The 18436-nt window shown below is 39.1% G+C and overlaps 1 protein-coding gene across 2 annotated transcripts in view; it reads left to right on the top strand.

Annotated features, from left to right (window-relative positions):
- bcl2l13 (BCL2 like 13) overlaps positions 1-18436 on the top strand; it is a 41581-nt gene that overhangs the window by 17242 nt on the left and 5903 nt on the right. For both annotated transcript variants that reach the window (XM_088646855.1, XM_088646856.1), the window contains one exon: positions 1564-1707. In XM_088646855.1, coding sequence (XP_088502981.1) covers positions 1564-1707 — 144 coding nt within the window. The remainder of the gene's footprint in view (positions 1-1563; positions 1708-18436) is intronic.

Below are 18436 nucleotides of genomic sequence, written 5' to 3'. Positions count from 1 at the left end.
ATTGAATTAGACTCTGCTGATTCTTGTTCACACATGTGTACGTGGTCATTATAGTCAGACAATATTTTGAATCTGCTTTTGATCGCTCTTTCTGGCCACCTGGAACCTGCTTTACTTTATACAGTACATCAATATAGTAGCAGTAAACCTCTCAGGACAAACACATTCTTTCTGGTTTGAACTACCATTGCCACAGTGGCTATGCTGGTGATGAATGGCTGCGCAGTTACATAAATATACATCAGCAAATAATGATCACAATGAGTATCTGGTTGCTCAGAAAGTGTTTCATTTCCTCTCATCAAATGTCTTAATTAAAGCACAGACATTAGCTTAGATACAGAAGATTGAGGTCAGATGTTTTAGATCAGGGTATACTGATATTATCTTAGGGATAGGGAGTACAGTTTTCTTTCTCCTATCATAATCTACAATATTTCAGATAAAGACTACTTTCAGAATCTCTTTTCCTACATATAATGCACAGTTGCTCAGTTATAGCAGTCCGAAACACCTACTGTACTAGTTGTCACTTTCATTTGAGCTCCAGGTGCTGGTGGTTTCATACCACATTTTTACAAATCACAATACCAGACTGAGTTCAATTAATTTATTAGCTTCAACAGTGGTTTAGCAGGCAATCCATACATTTTATAGGATTTAAGACATTTATTAAAAATAAATTCATTATTTGAATCATAGTAAAATGAATCTCAATTTACTGAATTAGAAACCAAACCATCACTTCAGGAGTGTGCTCAGCCAAGCACTTTTTTGAAAGTTATGCCAGATGAATTGAATATTATTAGCTCAGAAATTAATCTTCTATTTATGAAGCATGAAGACTCTGTGATCCACTGAGCCAGACAATTTTTTTAAAACAGCTGAACACCCAGTTATTTAGCTGGTTCTATGATTTCATAATAATGAAAACTATGTAGACATTTTATAAGTTAAGTCTTTCCATTAGGAATATTGCCAACAGCCATATCTCCATGCAACTCACAACTGGCAACTCACTGAAGCTAAGCAGGTGTGAGCCTGGCCAGTACCTGGATGGAGACCTGGGAAAAACTAAGGTTGCTGCTGAAAGAGGTGTTTGTGGGGCCAGCAGGGGGCGCTTACCCTGCTGTCCATGTGGGTCCTAATGCCCCAGTATAGTGACGGGGACACTGTACTGTTAAAAGGTGCTGTCCTTAGAATGAGATGTAAAACCGAGATCTTGACTCTCTGTGGTCATTAACAATCCCAGGGCGATTCTCAAAAAGAATAAGGGTGTTACCCTGGTGTACTGGCCAACTTTCCCATTGGCCCTTACCAATCATGGCCTCCTTATAATCCCCACCTATGAACTGGGTTCATTACTCTGTTCTCCTCCCCAATGGGGTGAGCGTTCTGGCGCACTATGGCTGCTGTCGCATTATCCAGGTGGATGCTGCACATTGGTGGTGGTGGAGGGGAGTTCCCATTACCTGTAAAGCACTTTGAGTGGAGTGTCTGAAGAAATGCTATGGAAGTGTAAGGAGTTAATTATAATAATTCTGTGTCTTTGTGGGTCCCCAGGTGCTGGTGCCGCTGGTGCTGCTGCAGGATGTGATGAGGGAGCTGACAAGGCAGGGGGAGCGGCCCCTGGACCTGCTGCTGCAGCTGGGGGTGCAGTACCTGGAGGAGACCGCAGCCGATTACATCATCCAGCAGGGCGGATGGGTGAGCTGGGGAGTGATGCTTTTTGCAGGAAGTGGCAGGGACAGCCTGCCAGCTCTTGGAGTGTCATAGCAGACTTGGTTTTTATAAGTCAGGCTCAAATCATTAGGCTCTAACTCATAACACATTCCAGGAGTCATTCTGTCAACCTGTGGGGGAGGCTCCCCCAAAACCTGGTTTAAAGCCTTAACGAAGAAAAAACACACCTTACTAAATGAAGTCACTTATGTCTGGCTGTGTTCCTGGAGGACAGCAGGGTGATGATGCTTCAATTCAAGATGATGTCTAACTAGATTGATCTAACAGATCATTGTTATCCATTGGCAAGGGATATTTATTTAAAGGTGACCTATAAATGTATTTAAACAGTTGCTCTGCATAAATGGCAGCTTAAATTCAGCCCTGTGCGTTATTTCAACCTTACCCATGTATTTTCTTTCTGTACTGAACTTGTAATTTCGTGCTGTTGTTGATAATATGGCTTACGAGTAGCAGCGCTTGTAAAAAAAAACCACTTTCTTTTACAGATAGTTGTTGCCAATATATGTGTTTAAATTCTAAAGAATCATGATGAAAGTTGGCATGACTTTTAAATGTGCTCTTTAATTTAGATATCACTAGGGGGCAACACAATGCAGTTTTTATGTTTGTCTCTTACACTCAGTGTTTTCTTATCTCGAATGATGTGAAGGCTGCAGAATATTTTCTTCATGTCTGCAGAAGGGGGCAAACCTTGATATAATTCTACTGATTGTTTAGCCAGACTATGTCCAAACTTCTTTCATCCAAATTCATTTTCTTTGTTTCAAGGTCTATGTAATGAAAGCAGCTTTCTCTACATTATGATGTATGACTTTTAAGTTCTCTTCTCTAGGGAAAAAGTATTTGTTTACGTAAATAGAAATAAGAAAAAGAGTCAGATGGATTGGTTTTAATCTTGTTTTTTCACAGTTGGTCACATGGACTCTTTCCTGCTGATTATGTTCTAGGCTATTCTTGGATACATTCAAATTACAAAATGGTGGTAGTTGTGAGGGCAGCATCATGAAGTGACTCATTGATTGTATGGTGGTTTTTCTCAAATTAACAACTGGATTAGATTTAGTGGTATATTGATATATTGTGCTATTGGTGTCACAGGAGCTTTTATTTGGAGCAGAATATGAATGTAAGTTGTTTAGCTTAAGCAGGTTGACAAAAGCAGAACAGGTTATAGCTACATTTAATAGTAATGGCGCTTACAATAACAGAATAGCTAAACTGTTTTTTCATGACGGACACCAGCCTCCAATGAGAACTGAACATTTCTAAATGCATTGAGGAGTCAGGCATAAGAGGCTTTGTCTGAGGGTTAACCACTTGGCCATAGAACAGGGAAAGAACGGGATATTTTGCATATTGAGGAATCATCCCAGAAGCAGCTACAAAGAGGAAGGTGGGATTGGAATTACAAATTAGTGTATCGGAGGTGAAGGAGAATTTGGTTATGGTCATCCCTCCCGAACTTCCATTACAAACTCCATTTAAGGAAATCTGGGTAAAACTGGTAGATTCATTTCTGCGAGTAAAAATATGTCGTAGGCCACCTTAACAGGACGGTAATTTCAAATAACTCCTCTCGAATAACAACATTGGGAGGATTTTTGTTTTAAAATTATAATTTGGGAGTTATTTATCCATTTGTGGACTTAGAAAACTGAATAAACAGTGGAATAGACAATGAGAATCCTTGGATTGAAAAATGTTAGTGTTAGGAATTCCTATAATGCATCAACAAGCTGATATCTAGTATAGAGATGGATCACTGTCTAAACCAAGACCTGTGCATTGTAGTTGTGGGTACTTGACTGATGTTGCTATAGCCATAGAATAATATTAATATGCAGAGACCAAGTTTGACAGACTGTGGGAAGCTAGTCTTCTTGATGAAATGTTAAATCAGGTCTTGACTACTCAGTTGTTAAAGATGCAATGGCACCGTTCGTAATAGTAGGGGTGTTAAGCCAGATCTCCTCACTAAACTCTGGGTTTCCACAATCTGCTTATCCTAAAGGTCATCCTTAATTGAACTGGTGAAGCAGATTCTCATTTTTGTACCTGATCAGTTCTTTTGTGATAATTACGGCTGAAGCATTATGGCTACTACAAGTCACCCAAGAAAGAGCTGCACTTCAGTGACAGATGAAGCAGGCCCCCCTCTTCTGTGTAGACCAGTGTGGGATCCCTTGAACTAATTCTTCGCAGTCATGTAGCATCTTCATAATTAAGGAGATTGTAACAAAGGAGGAGTGCTAAGGTTCTACATTCCCAGTGCTGGTAACTTTAGCTCTCTACTGTCCATGTTTTACTGTGTATTTCCATACACCCATGCATTATTCAAGGCGGTGCGATGGCTCTGTGGCTAAGGATCTGTGCCTGTGGCTGGAAGGTTGCCGGTTTGTATCCTGCGGCCAGCAGAGGAATCCTTTCCATTGAGCCCCTGAGCAAGGCCCGTAACCCCAGCTGCTCCAGGGGCGCCATATAAATGACCCTGTGCTCTGACCCCAAGCTTCTCTCCTTGTCTGTGGGTCTCATGGAGAGCAAGCGAAAAGTATGTGAAAAGACAAATTCCTAATACAAGAAATTGTATATGGCCAATAAAGTGATCTTATCTTATTACTACTACTTATTCATAGTAAGTGTTACAGCAGCCCAAAGTCTATCCCCAAACTAGGTGGTGTAAGGCGGATCTTCTCAAACGGTTCATTTTCTGACGTTGATTTTCTTTGACATATGCAAATAGATGGATTTTTGTAAGGTCTTCTCTGACCGAAATTGTATCCAGACAGGCATTGCCATGTGACTAGGGATTTGCGATTTCATTCTGGGAGCTTATGTCTGCTTGTTTTTCATCATTCATTTCAATTAATAGTCCCACCCATTAGATTAGAAGAGCAGGATCTTCTGTAGTTAACTCTTTACAGTCCAAGCAGGCAGAGCAGTTAAATGGATACAGAATCTTGCTTAATGGGTTAATCGCCACCAGCTTTCTCTTTCCTTGGTAAAAGAAGCTATAGTGGTGTCTTTACTTTAAATTTGACACTATTGTCATACGAATATTTTTGTTCTGTATCTGATAAAGGTCTGTGTGGAGTTTGTATGTTCTCCATGCATTCGTGTGGGTGTCCTTCAGGTTCTCCAGTTTCCTCCCACAGGCCCAAAACATACTGGTGGGTTGATTGGCTTCTAGGAGAATTGGCCCTAGGTGTGAGTACATGCGTGTTAGTGTCTGTCTCGACACTGTGATGTATCGGCATCTTTCCTGCCATGCGCCTGTTGCCTGCTGGGATTGGCTCCCTCTCTCCCACGACACTGAATTGGAAGAAGCAGTAAGAAAATGGATGGATAGATACGATATGTGTGAGCTTTGCAAAGACATTATTGCTAATACTAGTTTAAGCATTTACGTTTGTAGGAATACATCCAAAATGGTTATATACTGCAGTTCTTGCAGATTATCACCATCATTATTGTCATTAAACTTTAATAATTTTTGTTGGTTCAAAAGGTAAATTTAAAGTTTGTTTCCTTAGCTAATTTAATAGGTGGAGTCCACTTTCTGGCCTGTAAACTGTGAAATAAACTGTGTGCAGACCGCAAACCTGGTAACATAAATCACAAATTTTGGAGGAAGAAAGCAGCCTTTGATTATGAGCCGTGGAGGAGCGGGAGGTGGGTTTTACAGCACTGCCTGCTCGCATTCCTCGCAAGCTCACAGGAGAAGCCTCAACAAAACAGCAACCTCATTTCGTCCCTGTGTTATGTCAGGGTTGGACTAGAATAGAAAAAAAAAAGCGTTCACTGCTGCAACTAGAGCAATCTGGCGGCAGCCTGTTCACAGACTGGACCCTGCAGCTGTGTCCTTAGCATAAACAATGTAGCTGCCCCTGATCGGCACAGCACTCGCGCTCTCTCTCTCTCTCTCTTCATATCCGCACTTGCATTGCTATATGACGAGAGCCCTCTGTCTGTCTCTCTCAGAAGGGCTGGGACAAGGAAGCCAGGTAGGACCTGTCCGTTTTCTGCTTCATGTCTGTTAGCATTGAATGTTTCTAGTTACCCATCACACAGTACCTCATGACATTTATGGCAGGGGGGAGGCATTGTAAATTGTTGTCCATTGATTCTTTTTGGAGCAGCTGAGAGCTAGTTTGCTTTTGCCATATAACACATTCTTTGTTTTTTTTGATGTGTCAGTGGCCCTGGAGCTGTATGCCCTGTAGAGTAAAAATAGTATTTCTCAGGTCTTGTGCATAACGTTGTATTGCACTTGCATTATCTCCACAGGGGATGTCTGCTTGTAATATTTTGAAAAAAGGATAAAAAAAAGGGTTTTGAAGAACAATGTTTTATCACATCTGAGTTTTAGGTCTTCACATCACATGAATGACTGGCGAAATCTTTAAGAAAGGGACGTAATTTACTCTGATCACAATTGTTAAAAATTAGTGGAATCGTATCATTTTAACTACTTCAAATTAACACCGGTTGTGAAATGTCAAGAGACATTGTTATAGTGAAGCTGTGAGTGGGAGACATTTTAATAACAGAACAGGCCTTGAGCAGTGAAATTAATGTATTTTCATTTTTATTGTGCTTGAATGTATCTGTTTGCATCTGTTAAAATCAATGCACAATGAACAATGCTCTTTTGTTTTTTTTCCATTGAACTGGGTTTTAATTTTAAACATGAGCAGAGTGGTTGAAAGAATGTTAATGGCATCAGCAGCACTGCCTTTAAAGTACAAAGTACTCTTGTGCCCTTGATTTTTTTTTTTGTCATGTGAATCATGGCATGTCATCTTAGGTGGGTATGAATTCATCACAGGGTAGGGCCTAGTCAGAGAGCCTCCAGAAATATTGTGTGGTCCTACTACAGTACAATGACATTCATCTAGAGCAGTGAACCATGAATTTGAGCTTTACAACATTAAAATAGCACAGCAGGGGTTGATTTTGCCAAATTTAAATATGTTTACATTATGTGCCTGGTTGTTCCACATAAGAAGCACTCACACCGATACAGAGGACAGTTTAGAGATGACAAAGCACCTAGCATAAAGACTGCATGTCCACCCTGTGGCAGCCTAACTCCACACAGAAAGTGACTTAGGCCAGAATTGGGATCAAAGAGCTGTGAGTCAGCAATGTTAACCTCCACTTCACTGTACCATTTAAACACCCATCTTTGCCAGTTAATTTAAACTAAGATAACAAAGTTGGTTTATAAATGAACAGTTCTTAAAAAAACAAATGGACATAAGTGGGGAGTATCTGGTTCCCTGTAAATAGTTAAGAAATTGAGTTCTTTATTGTTTAGTAAGATAGTGGAAATGATATTCTAATACAAGAGGCAATACTAAATAGCCTGATGGGCATGATGTGACACACAGCTGGATTGGAACTGGCAACTTCCAGGCTTTAGGGCTCTTCCTGTGTGACTGACACAACATTGTCTGGAGCTCAAATGAAGTTTTTTTGCCTTTCTTGTTCCAGACCTTTGCACCTTTTGCAAACCTTTGGAACAGTTCAGTATGAAAGGACGCTAATTCATTAGATGGCTGGTCGTTTCTTTTCAAATGGGCGTGACATCACCTTAACAGGTGCATTGTACTTGATGAGCCTGGTTGCAGGTTGACCTCTGTGATCACAGTTGAAGCACGTGTCATGTCACTAGTTAACAGTGGTCAGGGTTCCCCAAGTGGTGGCACACAATTGGCTGAATGCTGTTGATGTGAGGGTGGAATTAGTTGGACAGGGCTCTCCTTGCAAATGCAAATGACCTCATTGGTGCTTGCAGGCATGTAGCGCCATTGGTGAGAGACACACCCCTCTCCCAGTCTGCCCTGAACCTCTAGGCTGTATTGCCTTTGATGAATGACAGTGGCGAATCTGAGAAGTCTGTTGTACTTTCTCTTTATCTCCATCTATAGTCACGGGGGTTCACGGCTGCTGAGATATGAAACACAATTTATTATTCCAAATTGGATAGGCATAACATAATATTAGTGATTCTAAAATACTATGATATACGATCTGGTGGATCTTGCTGTATTCTGTCCATAGATAGAATACTCTTTTTTTCTTACCCTTAGATATCCAAGAAAAGAATATGTTTTAGATCTGGGACATGTTTTGCAATGAGGATTAGAAGATGAAAAGAACAAAAAAAGCACCGGAAATTTAAGCCATTTCTTGAAATCCTTTGATTGTGAATAATCTTTCAAAGGAGCAAAAGGTCTGTGATTGTGATCTCTATGGTGAAGATATACCATTTCAGCTTCTTTTTTCTTACTTGAATTAACCCCATGTGAGTCTGATCCTCAGAAGCCATGCTTCACAGTGAAATGCAGTCCCATCATTGCAGCAGACTAAGTAAAGACAGTCCTTAATTCCATCACTGTATCCTGCTTTTTTGCAGGTTATCACTCCAGAAATACAAATTAGTGAGATATGAGCTTAGGTATGTATTGTACTCATACTTACATATCTTGACATGTATAATTAGGGTATTTTTATATCTGTTCTGTAAAAAAAAATTCTTAAAGAGTAAAATGTTTTTTCCTAAATGACATTGTTCATTCTGCCTGTCATTGTTCCATTTTAAGAAACAGTTTGTGTGTGTCGTTGTTATTGAAAGTCATTTAGCTTAAAGTAACCGTTTCCTGTCATGCAGCTCGTCCACTTGTATCTTTCAGAACGTTAATGGAGTATGCACACACCTTCACTGCTCTAGAATTGTTTTCTTATATGTATGATTCCTAGTGGTCCTCAACTCTGTAACAAACCAGCTGTTTGATGAGAGCCTATACCCTTAGAAAAAACAAATTTGTTTTGTGCAAAATTACTGCAAAATACGTTTTTGTGCAAATTTACAGTCACTGATTAAAGTGATGTAGTGTATTAGGTATATACATATATTTAAGATGTCTGAGAGGGAACCATGTTGTCGTTTAACACTTAATATTATACATTATTTTTATGCTCTTGACAGCCCAGCATTGTTTTAATGGTTTTGTATATAGTTTAATTCAAACAAGCAGTACCTTTTAGTTAATTTCTGTAAAATTAAATCCTATATGATGATTCTTAAGGGGCAGAAGGATTTTGAAAATATAGTGATACAACCATGCGTTACTGCTGTTAGTAACGTTCCTATTGGCAATAGGTACTGTCTTGGCATGTAACAATTGTGAGAGGGTTTGTGTCAATCCACCACATTCACACCCTTTTGATGGGAACTTGCATTGCTACTGGCACCTTTGCCCAGTGTCCTTGGTTTGTTGGCAAGGCCAGCCACTGTTTTTTCTGGAAGCTCTGAGTCACTTATGACTCCTTCTGCTCACATGCAGGCTGACACCTTGACTGTGAGTTGCAGTTATATATATCCCCCATTAGATCTTAAATGTGAAATTATTAAAACATTGTTTTTTTTGCATAAATTGGCACCGATGCTGCAGTCATTACTTTAGAGATTACTCTCTTCATCAAGTGGTTTGTTTCAGAATTCTAGATGCTTCAACCTTCTGTTAAATGTTTAATTGCAAAAAAAAAAACATTTGGCAGAACAGGGCATTTTTCTTGAAAATTCCCTCACACCCAAGTTCCCCTTTTTAGACAAATTTGATATCATGACTGATATTTGACTGCAAGAGTTGCACTTGTAACTTTTCATTGCCCCGGTCAAGCCTGGGTGTGATGTCATGAGTACATCTGGGAGATTGGCAGACAACTTGCTGGAGACCGGTGCTTTTTTATATACAGTATAAAGCAGTTGCTGTTTCAGAGAGCTGTGCTGGAGGGCAGAGTCGTTAGTGTGCTTCACCTATCTCACGTGCTTCTAGGCTTTAAAACATGAGGAACTTGACGCTCAGTCAAAGGTGACTCTTGTTAAATTAGACTTCTTATTTTATCATTGTTCTCCTGCATGTTAATTGTCAGTCTGGTACCACCCCCCCTTGAGGAGCACCCAGTTAGAACCACTTGTTTGAAAGGAAAGAGCAGTTGTTTTGTTGGTTTACCTTTGCTTTTGGAATTTTCACTTCTTGCCCCAAGCACAGGAGAGGACTGAATAAGTGCTGAGAAACAGCTTTGCGTGCCAGAAAGGCAGAACAAACAGGCTGCAAAACACTGAAATTTCTTGCTGTTGTATGCATTAGATCCAACCTATTTCAGCACAGAGACGTTAGACAGCTGGGAGCTCAGCTTCTCCACCTGGGCACCCAAAATGCAGGTGCTCAGACTGGGGTGCCATAGAATTGTGCAGTAGAATTGTATTTGCAGTCTTTGCTGGTAAAGTATCTCAGCTACGTGGAACCTGGGTCACAACTGAAGGATTTTTACAGTCACCTCTGCTTCTTTTCTGCAAATTCAACAGGCTAGGTAGGTTGCACTATTATCACAGGGATAGTTTAGTGTAAAATAAATGAAAATGTCATTTCTGTTTGGTCTGATAAAGTCTGCATGGTCTTGATCTTTCTGCAAGGCTTTTTCCAGTAAGAACTCTGAAATATAATAAAACCTAATGCACTGGGCTTGGCAGTCACCTCCATAATCGTTACACCACTGACAAAGGCATGTTTCAGTTGTGGAAGCATGCGTGACGATCTTGTCGTTGCCTCATCTCTAGAAATGACTGTATTTTTTCAGTGTCTGTGACTGACTGTGTCCTTTGGGAGTGAGATGGTACAGCTGCAATTTTACACATGATCTCAGGGCCAGTGATGTGGATGGGATAAACCACAGCAGTGGGATTTATAGAAGGAGTGCAAATTATTTATAATGCAACCAACTGCCGCAGCCTAGATTCAGTGGTCTGGCTATAAGAACTCAGCTTTTTCAGAATCACCAGATTTCTGGGGTTGATCCTGGGCTCACTGGCCTCTGGTGCAGTGGCCTGCAGAGGATGAAAACACCACTCAAATCAGCTTAAATGAAGAAGGGAAAGCCTAGTGTATATTTAATCCTTTGATGTGCAGATTGGATTCTACCTTTTGTGTAGATGTTTCTCAGCTGATTATTTGATCTGTCCTGGCCATTCCCAAGTGATGTTTTACCATATTAGTAGTGTAATGTCCGTAATTAGAAACTAACTGCTGGGAAGACTCAGGGTATAAACACATTTTTTACACAAGGTATAAAGGTATACAAGGTATAAACACAGATATTTTTAAAATTGCTTCTTATAAAGAGTAATACGTTGGCTAAATAAAGTGGTGATAGCTTTGGGATGCACTTTATATGTTATTAAAATTGTACTTTTAGAAGATGTAAAGTTTTCCTGTAGTGGGGAATGTACTGTCATGTTTGCGCAGTTCCCTATAGTACAGTTCCTAGATCAACAATGCGCGTATTATACCTTGAAAAGTGTTCACGTCTGTTTGTTTTCTTCTTTTTCTCATTAGATGTAAGTCTTTTCCCTGATTATTGAATATTCCCTTAGAACAGAGGTGTCAAAACCAGGTTCTGGAGAGCCTGGGTTTTCTACTGCAAGTCTGTTTAAAGCAGCAGCATCTGAACATCCATAAGAAGCTGTTAAATGAGTCCAGTAGCTGACTAATTTAGCTCATTAAGAGTGAGTTGGATTGAAATGTATAGGCACTATACACTAGCCCTCCTGGACCAGGATTAGACACCCCTCCTATAAAGCACTAATAACAATGGACTTTCAGTTCCTAAATTCTAAAATTACTTCTACTAAGACTCTCTTTGGCAATGCTTAGCTAATGTTTGGTTTTCATGTGCATTAATTATTCTATGTTTCAGTTGTCTAAAAGCAGCTTCCTGTCTCAAGAAGCAATATAAATTTTCATTGTGTTGTTTTCTGAAATTGGATGTTGTCTGAAAAGACTCACCAAGAAATACCCGAGGGCACAAGTGAAAAACTACATGGAAGTGCATTTAAGGTTGAGACGGGAGTAGCTTGCTTCGGTAGGGGGTGTCTGAAATGAGCTGTCCAGCTGTGTTGTTGGGGCAGATACCCTGGTTTCTTTCAGAAATGGCTGGTCCTTAAATCACTTGGCTACTTCGCAACTCAATGAGTTAGATGTGTGTCCTTTCTTTATAACCGGTCTTACGTTTCTGAATGGATATCTGTTCTGATTTCTTCCTCCTCTGCACAAGTGGAAAATTGTCATAAAATGTCAATGGTTGAAACAGCCATTGCTCTTTTGTAGGTTCAGCAAATCTACCTTCCACCTTTTCCGTCTTTCCTGGTAATAATGTAATCCTGCACCAGTGGGAGACATCACGTGTTAAAGTGGGGCGCCCACAACCTGAGCTTTTGATTGGCACTCAACTGTCTTTTATTAGTAGGAAAGCGGCAACTGGGGTATAGATGTTGCTGTATCCTGTATACTGGAGCTAAGCATAAAACAGGAAAGGAGGTCTGATTTTTTTTTAATTGCTTGTTATCATATCATGAAGAAAGAGCTTATCAAAGCCTAATTATATAGTTACTGGTATATATAAATTCTAAACGCTGTCAAACTGCTGATGTACAGCCCCCCCTCCATGGTTTAACCCATTTCTCCATTACAGTAGTGAGCAGTGGCTTCACCAACTGAATAAAGGTCTCCAGATGAGCTACAAAGGAAGACCAGATTGCATAAACCCAGAGTGGAATTTAATCATGATGCTGGAGTTTAACCCTCTTATTTTGCAAATAGTGCTTGAATAAAAGGGAAAACGAATGCACAAGCAACCAGGAGATCAGAGTCTCATTAGAAGGATTATACTTCCTCCAGTACAGTGATCCCAGTCACCATTACTGTGTCATGGGTTTAGCAGTCCAGATTGAAGACTTCTACCTAGTGGTCTACCAATACCACTTGTGGTAGCACCTTTAAGTTTACTAAGAGGTCTTGCATCCCATCCCAGCACTGACCAGGGCTAAGCTTGTAACATGTAATGAGATCTGGCTGCAGGTAGTACTCTTGCCATTAGAAGAGATTTGTGATATGGTGGCACCAAAACCCACATGGTCCTAATCGTCCATGTTGATTTGACACATGGGGTTAAAAGAGTGACATTCTAGTGATCGCAGTAAATACACTTTTTTCTGCCTTAATGTATTACACCCTTGGAATTGTTGAAATCTGTTCTTGCACAAGCCTGTGCTTGGTGCCTCTGCCGGGATTAATTTGTCTGAATGCCTGTAAGCAGGGAGGAAATGGAATCTGCCTGTCAGTTCCTAATGCAGCTCGGGGTTGGTGTCTGCTGTCTGAGCTGGAGGAGCAGTCAGCTCTGGGCTCTGTCTTTCTACCCCTTGATCTGCCCAAACACCTTAGAAATGCATGTTGCTCCTTCAGGCTTCACTAATTCTTTCCTTTCTTCTCATAGATTGTGAAGTTGGCCATTGGTATGGGCGGCATGTGGGATATGCCCTCCCCAGATTTGTCCGGGCTTGATTGAATAGTGTATTGTTTGCAAGTGGGCTTTGGAATGTGTTTGAAACTTTGGAATGGTCAAACAGGCCAACGGATAGTTCTGGCAAATGGCAGATGTCCAGGTGTGCTGTTTACTGCAGCCATCCTGCTGAAATGTTTTTATTATCTCCAATTGGTGTGCTTCATCGTTTATTTACACTCTTAGTTTACATTGCCTCCCGTCTTCAGTAGCCCTGATGTCCTTCCTCAACCTGCTCACGTTGATTTGGACCAAACCAAATGGGCCAATGAAACTGCATGTCAAAACCCAGCAAGTTACGTCCTTATCTTATCACTGAATTATGTAGACTTAAATGAGTCAAAGTAAAGCCTTGTTAAATAAGTCACTATATCATAGTATTGCACAGAGTTCTACTACTAAGAAGAACATAAACACATTTTGTGTTGTTGAGACACGTGTAATAAAATATAAAAGCCAGGGTAGTTTTTTAACTCCAGTTCCATGTTAGTTTGTTGGTAGAAATGTGGTGTTGGAATATATTGTTTCTGTTAGCAAATTTCCATTCAGAATAAGTATAGCTACATGACCTTGAAACTTCCAGTGTGAATACCAGGAAGTAATTGTGTTCTCAATCAAAACCAGAGTTTTCTCACTATGTGATTGTTGCATTTAAAAACTTTAATATTAAATTTAATATTAAAAGTTTTTCTCACTTGACCCTTAAGCCTAAGTACCATCAGACCCTTAAAAGTGCACTGCCCTACTGTCAGCAGAAGTACATTGGGTCTGGAACTGTACTTTTGTGATTTTTCTTCTGTGTCTTGCAGAATCCCAGCATTCTTGATTTTATAGGGATCTTAAACTCCTCAATGATTTTAAGGCTTCGAAACAGGAGATTTAGCCCATAATTGATTCATTTAAATCATGAAGGGTTCCAACGCCAGCAGTAGGAGTCACTGCCTTGTGTGACTGTCTGCCATGCTTTTATAATTATGTGAAGCAAAACAAAGAATTTATTGCATGAAGCAGTCGCACAGGAAATACATCTGTCAAAAAGTACTAGTAGGTTGGTTAAAATAATACAAGAAGGTCATTCAAAATAAATTATACAGTCTGTTGCGTATCACTGGCAAAACTGTATGCACCACTGTTCCAAGCAAATTAATCAGTATGTAAATTCAAGAGGCGTTTCCCATTATTTGATTTCAGGGAATGTTTCTGCATTACGAAGAACAAGGCTGTAACTTTCTAATGTCCTTTCTTTGCACTATGAGAAAAAACATAGGTACTTTACTCTGAAGTACTACTTGACCCAGATTCAGATAGCTCCAGTAAACAATGTATAAACTGGTACAAAAACTGTATGTAAAAATAGGTAAATGTTGTAATAATTATGACGACAGTACAGAGCTTGTAGCCTGCAGTAGTTTGACCAATACTAAAAACAAAGCTCCAGGGTACTCTTATCAGAAACCTTCTGTTTTCTATTTTCCTGTGTCCAGGTGTTTTGGAATGTGTCTGTTGAGGTATATATGAGGTTCAGTTCTATTCAATTCAATTCACAATAATTCAACCCCAAAGGAGGCAATTTAAGCAACAAGTGGTGAAACATACAACACAGACATTTAACAAAAACAGCAGGCACATCATAAAATAATTATGTAAGTAACAGTGTGCATGTGCATTATACAAACTCTGCCCTATACTACAAAAATATATTATATGCACCTGTGTGAGTATGACAAAGTTTGAATTGAAATAAATAATGATCGGATCATAAGGTATTTAAGAAAGTGCTTAAGTGCGTGTGCATTTAAGGAAGCTCTACCCAACAGAGGTCATTGCGATACGTCTTTACATTCATTATGTGCATCCTGATGGCCTATGGGGAAAAAAAACTAAAATGGATGGATGTCCTGGATGACAGCTGGAAGTTTAAGAGCATTTTGTTCATGTGACAAACTGCAAAACATTCTACTATGTTGTAGAAAGGCTATAAAATGTTTAGCTATTTCTTTTAGTATTGTTTTCACATACAGTAAGGAAAAATGGTATCTAGAGGGGGAATTTCTTTAAAATACTATGGCCAATTCTCTGTTTGCTGCAGATAAATAAAATATTCCTTTTAAGCATTTAAAGGTAAATGTGAAATATGAAATACCAGAGTTGTCTATGAGGTTCAATATATTTATGTAAAACGTCAGGCAAGAACTCCATTAGACTACTGTCTAATGGCTGTTGTATTCTATTGTCTATTCATTTAAACATAAAAAAATAAAACAAAAAAAATGTGAAATCATAACCTTGAATTGTGAATAAGAAGTCAGAAATCCAGAACAATTTAGCTTTTGTTAAATGAGAAATCAAGACACTTTTGCCTTCCTCTCTTTGACCACTGGAGTGCGCCAGTGCACAACAGGAAAAGGGCCAGTTCTTGTTTTTTTGATTGAGCCTGTGAAACTGAGAGAAATCACTGTGATAAAAACTACCCTTTTTTAGTTTTGTCTTTCTGTTTTTGCAGTACACTTGCATACAGATTTCTTAATATGCTGAATATTCTTAGTTCTTTGTTCATGACTTTTTTTCTGTGGGAGACAAACTGTTGTATATGAATCGGGTCTTTCCATTGCCAAGACTGAACTTTCACCATTAGATAAGGTGAATTTCTCACAGCTTTGGTAAATTAAAACACATTTTAATTATTAAACAGCAGACCAAAAGGCAGGTCTTTGTGAACGTTGGTCTGTCTTGTATAGTTCTTTGTATCCCGTTCAAAGCTTGAGGGAGCTGTTATTTGCCTTGGATGTAGAACAAGAGAGATGGACAATAGCCAATGTTCTTATAACGGTTCTTACTCTTATCGCAATCTGACCTCCAGGTTTTTCATTTCTGTACCTGTAACCTACATTACTGTGCAGCTGACCTTTTTGCAATGCACTGTATGCGTTGCCCATTTGAAAAGTTATTGGTGGTTGAAATAATTTTAAAAATTAAATAAACTAAAAGTCAGAAACTTTTGAACTTGCATGCACATGAAATGATAAGCAGTGACAAGCAAGGAGTGTCTGTGTGGGGTGGATAGGGAGTGGAGAAGCTGGGAGCCGAGACTTGGCATTCAGATAGGTTTGAGGTTTAACAGACTGCAAGCTGGTGTGTGTGGGGAAGGTCTGGACCAACCAGATATGTACTGTTTAAAACCAAACATAATATTATCAGAAGATCAATAGGCTGGATGTAGTGACATCTTGTGTTCAGTTATAAAGATGTCATAAAGGTAGTATCTATTGATGTTTGCTAAAATTGGAAATGTTTCAGTGTATTTGACAGGGTTTGATCTAACTGCTTTAATATCTGTTTTAATCCCAAATGTAACTACTCAGATTTTAGCATTTATGTTTGAATTAACTTGGGGTACATAAAATTAGTGTGACAAATCACACAATTAGGTGAGTGACCTGTGACTCACTAGATTTCAGAATAAATGTACCTCTGTCAGAGTTCTGTATGCTCTCTGCTTGAAAAACTGACAAAGATTAAGCCTTTAAGAACAAGGAGCTTTCAGAACCACTCGGATAAAGTCAAAGAAAAGGGTAGAAAACATTTCAGAGATACTGAATATCCCTTTGAGCACAATTAAATTGATCATTAAGTAGCGGAAGGTGTATCAACCTACTCAAACACTGCCTACATCAGTGCCCCTCAACATATGGGCAGCAGCAACTTTGAGAGAACAACAGTTCAGCAGCTGAGATGGGAGAAAATGTAGTCAAAGCTGGCTTGTATGGCAAAGTGGTGAGGAGGAATCCATTACTGAAAAAAACGATCTCAGATCCCACATGGAGTCTGCAACAAAGCTTAAGTAATACTGCTAACGTGGCAAAGGATTCTGTGAACATATATAGCTATAGGTCCATTCCTATAGCTGTTTTTACAAATGTATTCTAAAAGCTGAAATTTCAAAAAGATGGGATGGGTTTCTCCCTTTGGTTAAAGTTTATCCTGGAGGTTCAGGAAAGATTACAATTTAAAGGATGGCTGGAATTAGGATTTCAGAATCACAGCATATCCAGGCCACACTGAGGGGATGTAGTTTAGAGGAGGAGGTTTATCTTTACATTGTTACAAATACAACTTATATATTTTCAGCCAAATGAATTGGTATTTTCTGTAGGTCACGTTTTTACTGCCTCTTTATATAGGACTGTGCTAATTTGGAAGTTGATACACATTACACATTGACCCTCAAACCTTTTCTTGAAAAGGGTATTGACGAGATAGAGGTGGGCCTGTGGAGATCTCCATGCTTTTGTATGCAGACTTTCCAATGAAATTCACGTTCCTTGAAAATCTCAGTTGTTTCTCCGATATGTCCAGACACCTCACCAAGTCTTCTACCTCAGCCTTACACCTTCGAAATGTGTTAAGAGCCATAATTTACTAGAATTGTTCGTCTGTTAATTTTCACAAGCTGCTCATTCATTGTAGGGGATAAGAACAACTTGGAGAATTTCCTGGCAGAACAGGCTGTGTGACAAGAGAATACCCAGGATGTCAGTCCATCATGGAACACCCATTCTAGACCCCAATAATGTGATCAAGTGTGCAGATTTAATTTTATTAATTTGCTTACTTAATTTGTCACAGATCAAGGTGTTGGATTACACACGTATTATGTGGCTAATCTTATCTGCATCAATTCTCACTACAAAGATGTGCATGAAACATTTAGTGGTGAATAATTTAAGAGGTCACTTATTTCAGTCTTTTTTTTTAGGAAGCAAGCAATAAATCCATCTATTACAGTGTTGTAGTTCATTTAATAAACTTAATTTTCTTTATTGACATTCCTAAGCCTTCTTCACATCCTTTTGCAAAATCATTTGCTTTTCTTTTATGTAGTTTTTATTTGAAACACCTCATTTAATTTATGGATATATTATTTCCCACCAAAAATAATTAAGGTGAATCTTTTAAATTCACAATTCTCTGTACTGACAGGTTTTTGCATTCCTGTATTGTAATAGTATTGGTTTGAAAAGTGATTGTACTCAGCATGGTAAGATGAGTCTTAACAGTGTTTGTACTAAAACTTCAACTTCAAGTTCATGTTTAGTTTCAGTGCCAGCAGTGATGGAGCGATACTGGAAAACCACCATGTGTATCTTCCTCATGTGAAGTCTTTGAAAAGAAATTTGTAATGCATACATACAATTGTTTTTATACATATGTGGTTGATCTTGACGTCAGTATGCCCTCAATTGGTCCCATAACAACGTATCTGAGGTTTAGGTTGAATTAGCAGCTA

Source organism: Lepisosteus platostomus, chromosome 9, assembly GCF_059453375.1.
Source record: "Lepisosteus platostomus isolate fLepPlt1 chromosome 9, fLepPlt1.hap1, whole genome shotgun sequence".
In the NCBI taxonomy this organism is placed as follows: Eukaryota; Metazoa; Chordata; class Actinopteri; order Semionotiformes; family Lepisosteidae; genus Lepisosteus; species Lepisosteus platostomus.
The sequence above is the reverse complement of the archived record's forward strand: the minus strand, read 5'-3'. Positions and strand labels throughout refer to the sequence as shown.